General features: G+C 35.6%; 3 protein-coding genes across 3 annotated transcripts; 1 reads left to right on the plus strand and 2 right to left on the minus strand.

The window, feature by feature from the left end:
- Positions 1-402: 402 nt before the first annotated feature.
- On the plus strand, positions 403-1,165 carry LOC106299730 (putative RING-H2 finger protein ATL19). The gene has a single exon (XM_013735763.1). It carries the CDS (start codon positions 439-441, stop codon positions 967-969), a length of 531 nt encoding a protein of 176 aa, XP_013591217.1. The 5' UTR covers positions 403-438; the 3' UTR covers positions 970-1,165.
- A 614-nt stretch (positions 1,166-1,779) lies between these two features.
- Positions 1,780-4,220, minus strand: LOC106296706 (putative ubiquitin-conjugating enzyme E2 38). Its single transcript, XM_013732921.1, has 6 exons — positions 4,077-4,220; positions 3,197-3,823; positions 2,918-2,981; positions 2,699-2,838; positions 2,300-2,611; positions 1,780-2,225 (listed from the first exon to the last, which is right to left on the minus strand). Exons 1-6 carry the CDS (start codon positions 4,146-4,148, stop codon positions 1,914-1,916), a joined length of 1,527 nt encoding a protein of 508 aa, XP_013588375.1. The 5' UTR covers positions 4,149-4,220; the 3' UTR covers positions 1,780-1,913.
- A 438-nt stretch (positions 4,221-4,658) lies between these two features.
- On the minus strand, positions 4,659-5,881 carry LOC106298894 (cytochrome c oxidase copper chaperone 2). Its single transcript, XM_013735024.1, has 2 exons — positions 5,862-5,881; positions 4,659-5,073 (listed from the first exon to the last, which is right to left on the minus strand). Exon 2 carries the CDS (start codon positions 5,070-5,072, stop codon positions 4,854-4,856), a length of 219 nt encoding a protein of 72 aa, XP_013590478.1. The 5' UTR covers position 5,073; positions 5,862-5,881; the 3' UTR covers positions 4,659-4,853.
- Between the last annotated feature and the right edge of the window lie 615 nt (positions 5,882-6,496).

Below are 6,496 nucleotides of genomic sequence, written 5' to 3' on the forward strand. Positions count from 1 at the left end.
GATTTCAGATTATTGTTTCTTGGACTATTTTTGGCATAAAAGTATTTAATAAACCATCACTTAACTATTATACTAGACTAAAGAGGATTTCCACAATTTTTGTTTAAAAAAATATGGATCATATTTAAGTCAGTTAGTGATATTATCCTTCTAAAAATTTCGGATAATGTTGAGATAACAATTATATAAATACATATAAATCATAAAAGACATAACATATATTTAGTCAAAAATAAAAAAGACATAAGATATGAATTTGAAACCAAACCCTAAATTTAGAAATACACACAAGTCAATGACCCTGGCTTATCATAAACAACTGAATTACAGGTTTCATTACTAAATATAAATCAGTTTAAATCTTTGTGTTGTCACATGTAAGTCATCATCTTGAACAAAAAAAAAAATCTGAAACCTCTTTCTTTCAACAAAAAAAAAATGATGAGCTCAGACGAAGATGTGGTTAGTTTCATCACCGTGCTTGGCCTTGCCGTTTTCATTGGTCTCTGCTTCTTGCTTATTGTTCTTATAGCAACCTCAGCGATCATCCTTGTAATCTACGTCATCATCGACTGTATTCTCAGACCATTCTTAGGAACATGTCTCGACCTAGATCTCGAGATCGGAGTCCAAAGAGGCCAACACCGTGCTAGAATCGTTACGTACCATGCAATCATCCCGACCGATCTACACTTACCATATTCCGAGAGAGAAGAAAAAAGAAAACGAGGGTTGAAACAAAGCGAGATTGAAACCCTACTCCCGAAATTGCATGTTGGACAAGGCAACAACCACGAGGACGAAGAGAGGTCGAGAGAATGTGCCATTTGTCTCAGTGGTTATGTTGTGAATGAAGAATGCAGAGTGTTTCCGGTTTGCAGACATATGTATCATGCGGTTTGTATTGATGCCTGGCTCAAGAATCATCTCACTTGTCCTACTTGCCGTAATGATTTGCCAGATTCATGACCATGGCAAGCCTGTTTTGGATTTGTCGAAAGCTGTACATATATATTTTACTCTTCTTCAAGAGATCTTTAAATCCAAAAATCCACTTGCTAATTTTATTCTTCACCTTCATGTGCTTTGCAAATGGCGAGTTTAGTCAGAAACAGAGGACACGTGTCCTGCAAAAACAGAGGAATGGCTTGACCTTTTATTAGTTCTATAATCATTACTATATAGTCTGAGTCAAGATTACAATCTAAAATTAATCAATGAAAACATATACTAACAATACACAAGTCATAAAATTTTATCATCAATTAAAATGTACATATGAAAACTAACTCTTAAGTTTTTCAAAGAAAAAATAAACTAATTCGAAGTTTCTCAATTAGGCATGGACGATTCAATTCTTATTTAGTTTGGTTGGTTTGATTTTTATTTTTAATAACGGTTCTGGTATTTTTAAAATTCATTTTAGGTTCAATTCAGTTTTTTCAGCTAACAAAATTAGGAAACATGTTAATATTTGAAAATTCATGTTAATTTCGGTTAAATATTTTTGCATAATTTTGGAGTTTCAGACAAAAATCCGCATTAAATATTGAATAATCTGGCTAATTTCAGATATTTTAGATAAAAATACTCATAAAATTCAAATATTATATCATTTTAAGCATTGAAGGATTTAAATATTCAGTTTATAATACTTAAAACATTTGATGATTCCAAAACTAAATATAACTAATATTTTAAATAAATAAATTGTATTCAATTTTTGGATACCCATTCAGTTTTAATTTCGGTTAGAATTAGATAAATGCCAAGGGCCTATTCTCAATAATATTCATCATAACATAAATTATCACAAATATGGGGAAAACAACAAAAATTACTTTTCCTATTTCCCTCTACTTCCAAATTATTATTTATTAGAAACACATGAGAAACAAAATGGTGGCTTTGGCTCACCTAACTGATCTGCTTCTCTTACGGTTTCCTTTGATACTCTCTGCGTTAGCATTGTTCTCAGGAAGTGGTTTGGGCTTTTCTTCAAGCTCCTTCACTCCTAACTTAACGAGTCCATCCACAACTGTCTTCATAAAGGCAGCCACATCGTTCCTAAACTTCTTGGAACCGCTCTCACTAGTCTCTTCAATGTCTTGGACGCCACCTTTCACTATAGAAGCAACGGGAGCTCCGTCTTTATAAGCATTGCACGCTTTCACTATGTCAAGTGCCCTCACAAAGTAATGGCTACGAACAAACTCTTCAAAGTGCTGCACATATGAAGACATGGCAGTGTTAAAAGTTTTTAAGTAATAAGTAATCAGGTTTAGAGTAAGTTATGTACCTTGGGTGGGTTTCTCATGCTGTAAACCATGGTCCTCAACGACAATATGAACACGTTCTCACTGTAAACTTTGGAATGAGCCTCGCCTGATGGAGTCCCCATGGTCATCTCGTAGCCAGGTTCGTTGAAGTATGGTTTTTGATTCAAGATGAGAGCTTGGATTGAGACAAGAAGCTGTAACATTGTGGACTCCTTTGGGAGCCATTTCTCCCTTGAGTTACCAGTCCATGTACCGAGAAGACTCAAACATACTTTACCACAGTTGTATAGATTAGGGTTGATTCTAAGCCCACCAGAATGGTAATGAACTTTCTGTCAACAATAAATAGAAACCTCCATAGTCATCATTTATGATTCCAAAAACAACAACAAAACCAGTAATATATGTTGATAACATACTGGTGGTGCTGAAGGATAGCTATCAGGGAACTGAATATCGAAAAAGAAAAGACCGTCATGGTATGGAGTTCCTTCTGCTCCAATAATCACAGCTCTCAAAAGATCCATTCTTGATTCACAGGCTCTCACAAATATAGTCTCTGTTTGCAACAAACAAACAAAAAAATTGAAATTTAAGAAAAAATGTAGCAAGCCTTCTGCATTAGTATATACACCAACCTGGCAAATCATTCTCAAGAATCTGCCAATCTGCTTGAACCTTCTTCACCCAATTCTTTGAGTGCTGTTAAGATTAAAGAGAGGCATCATGAATATCAAAGAAACAACCCCTTAGATGATAAAGTTTTAACAGTGTTCTAAAAATCAGTCTAGGCGTCCGCCTAGTTGACAAATCGAGTCTGAACAAAACGATTTTTCCAAATCGATTTAAAAATAATAATAATAAGGCGTCTAATCACCGCCTAGCGATTTCTTTAACATTTGAGATTTAATCATCACCTGCTTTGAAGCTTTCCCCTTAGAAGCATAGTGATGGTCTGAGAAGTCTTCAACAGTTTCAAACCTTTTGAAGCTCTTCAGAAAGTCAGCCTGAGCTGAAGGAACAACCTCAGCCGCTAGAGTCTTGGAAGAGCTACCAGAACCATCAAGTTTAAAAGATCTTGAAGGAGGAGGAGCTGGCACCATCACTATATCAGGAGCCTGAGGTAGAACCATAGTGGATGATGAAACCGAAGAGTAGCTGCTAGTTTGAGGGAAAGCCAAACCAGAGAAGAAATCCCATGACTGAGGAGTCTCCATAGATGTGTTCCAAACAGCTTCCGTCGAGCTGCTTCTACTTCCCTTCGAATTTGGAAACCCCCAAGGCTGAGTAGTGGACATGAACACTTCTACATCGGTTGGGAAGTCCTGAGAGTTTAGAACGGCTTGAAACATGGAGTAGTCGTCAATGTCAACAGGCATCATTCCATTATCGACATGATTAAAGAGGTTATAATCATAAAAGGACCCATCTTGTATAGCTTTCCCTTTGTTCTTCACATCTATAACACCATTATTGTTGTTGTTAACAACACCACCACTGCGGAACTCGTATTGCTCCACATCGATCACTTCAGGAATCACAGCCTACAACAAGATAAAAGGACCAAACTTTACTATCAACAAACCAAAACAGAGAAACACTTGAAACTGTAAGAACACAATCAAAACCCACATAAGCCCTAAACCACTGAGATAACAGAGATGATCATCACGCAACAAGGAAGCCCTAAAAAGGACAAAAGTTCACTTTTTTCCGAGGTAAAACCAGTAAAATTGAGCACAGTCGAAACAGATTGATCTCATAATTGTCGATGATTAAAGAAGATAAAGATCGAACCTTTCTGGGTTTACGAGTTCTTGAACCGGAAGGGAACAGAGGAGGAGCGATCTCCACCACGTCGGGCTCCATATTATATTTTTTTGAAGATTTTATCAAAAACCCCTTTGAATGCTCTCTTTTTATAACAAAACGAGAGTCCAATTCCTTGTTAATGTCTTAATTACTTTCTTTAATTAGGATTCGTCCATTTTTGGGTTTAAATGTTTTTAAGACAATTAAAGACTTAGAACACAAGGTCTCTGCGTGTGGACCCCACTGAAACCGAACATTAATTTCCCATATTTTGCTGACGTGGCTGAATCGACGGTGGTGATGACGCCAAGAGGGCGAGGAGGTCAGGAATCTACACCGTTGGATATGAGAACTTACGGTTTTAATTTGTCTTTATTTAATCTCTGATATTCACAGAGCAATCCTTCCTAGTCCTACTCCTAGCTAATCAAAAAGAAGATAAGATAATCTTTAACAAGAATACATTAATAAAATAAATAAACAATTATTACTTTCTAAAGTAATAAATAAATAAACAAGTTGGACTTTGACCAAAAAAATTACAAGTTTTAAAAAGGAAGTTGGAGATATAAGAAATCACTGATAAATGTGACTAATTGAGTACATATATAGTTTTGATTTGATCTTGATTCTTGACCAATGTAACCCTTTCTGTTTGCTCTGTTATTACATGACTTGTTGTGTAAGTTCAGAAAAACAAAATCAACAATCTATTGTCACTAATCATTTCCTCACTCCATGACATTTGTCTTTAAACAATTCTCAAACTTTGAAACCCTCTGACCGAAGACACATACGATGAGCTTCGATCCATTTCGTGCAGGCAGATTCACCGTTTTCTACAATGCACTCATCTCTTAGCTTCTTTGTATCCGGACAAGCACAACATATCCTCTTCTTTGGCTTTGTTTCGGCGGCAGCCACATCTTTGCTTGGCTGGCTCAAGGAACACGCCCTCTCTTGTGCTTGTAAACCACTCATCCTGCAATCACATTCTCACAATGTTACGCCATGAAAATTCCAAAAAGACACGGTCAACAATAACCAAAGAGTAAACGAAACATTTAAACAAGGTAACATAGGTTAAGCTTATCAGGTACACGTGAAACATTAAATATTTGAAAAATCTAAGAAAATCCAATATACAGTAAAACACTAATCAACTGAAAAGCTCTTCTAACATAGCTTATTTTTGTTACTGGTTACACCAAGTAGTTTAAAACCTCACAGAACCTTGATTAACAACTAAACCAATTGAAATGGTCTCCTAAGTTAAAATCAAGTTACTCTGAAAATTAGTTAAAATCAAGTTACTCTGAAAATTGTTAATATCAACAATGCAATATCAAAAGTTAACTAACTTGGTTCAAGCAAGTAACTAAGCCAGATAAGGGTCGACAGCGGGATAAAGCTTCACGACTGCCTAATAAAGAATCAATCTTTGTCGGTGATTGATAGATTCAGTAATCCGGAGCATCGATAAATCAAATCAGGCAAAACCCTTTAAAGACATTGGTCGGAACTTAAAACCCAGAGTCTCAAATTACGAAATCTCAATACTCAGATGAATAAAAATTCAGAAACATATTTAACTAAAACTCTAATTCTATTAAACGAACGAACGAGCAAGCAGGCGAACAAACAATCATCGGGAGAAAAATGGAAGCCTTTTTTCTAAAATTCAATCGCACCGTCTATGAATATGATCTTAGAATTGGAGAAACAAAACAGATCAAGAAAAGAAGCTTCGGAGATTAATAAACAACTGACCTTTGATCGGCTTAAAGGAGGAGGAGTCGAGCAGCGGAGAACCAGAGAGAATCTTCGGGAGAAAAAGAAGAAATGAGAACTGTAATTAGAAGCTTTACCAGAAGTACAGTTAAAAATAATTTAACATACCCAATAATTTAATAGTTAATGGGCCCTACATGGGCTGGGCTATTCAAGCCAATATAGTTTTTTTTTTCCACAAAAGATAACATGAGTCTACTAATTTTATTGACAATCAAAGAAAGAATCAACAAGGGATTGATTCGTGAGTATTTTACAAGTGGTGTAAAGTTTTCCACAGCCTAAATAATATAATATTTAAATCACAATTTTTTTCCAATGATGATTTTTTCCAATGATGGTTTTTCAAAAAAAACCTCAACTTTGCACGAATTGACAAAAGAAACATGAACTTTTGGGCTGACCAAAAAAATACCAAACTTTCATTGACTTTAGAATTAATTAACAATGTTTTCGCTGACTTGCCAATTTAGCACGCCCTCAACAAATTTAACAGAAATATTTGACATCGTTTATTGTTGGCGTTTAGTGAAACGACGTCGTTTTACATGATATGAAATTAAAAATATGTAGACCCCTCGATTCGAACCCAGGTTGGTTGGTCAAATGGCAAG

This window comes from Brassica oleracea, chromosome C6 (genome assembly GCF_000695525.1).
Source record: "Brassica oleracea var. oleracea cultivar TO1000 chromosome C6, BOL, whole genome shotgun sequence".
Taxonomy (NCBI): domain Eukaryota; kingdom Viridiplantae; phylum Streptophyta; class Magnoliopsida; order Brassicales; family Brassicaceae; genus Brassica; species Brassica oleracea.

What these genes read in the sequence shown, in the direction of transcription:
- LOC106299730 (XM_013735763.1), top strand. Translation starts at nt 439, where the DNA reads ATGATGAGCTCAGACGAAGATGTGGTTAGTTTCATCACCGTGCTTGGC.
- LOC106296706 (XM_013732921.1), bottom strand. Translation starts at nt 4,148, where the DNA reads ATGGAGCCCGACGTGGTGGAGATCGCTCCTCCTCTGTTCCCTTCCGGT. An exon ending in AGGGGAAAGCTTCAAAGCAG is followed by an intron (nt 2,982 to 3,196) that starts GTGATGATTAAA and finishes TAATCTTAACAG; the next exon opens with CACTCAAAGAATTGGGTGAA. An exon ending in GCATGAGAAACCCACCCAAG is followed by an intron (nt 2,226 to 2,299) that starts GTACATAACTTA and finishes TCATATGTGCAG; the next exon opens with CACTTTGAAGAGTTTGTTCG.
- LOC106298894 (XM_013735024.1), bottom strand. Translation starts at nt 5,072, where the DNA reads ATGAGTGGTTTACAAGCACAAGAGAGGGCGTGTTCCTTGAGCCAGCCA.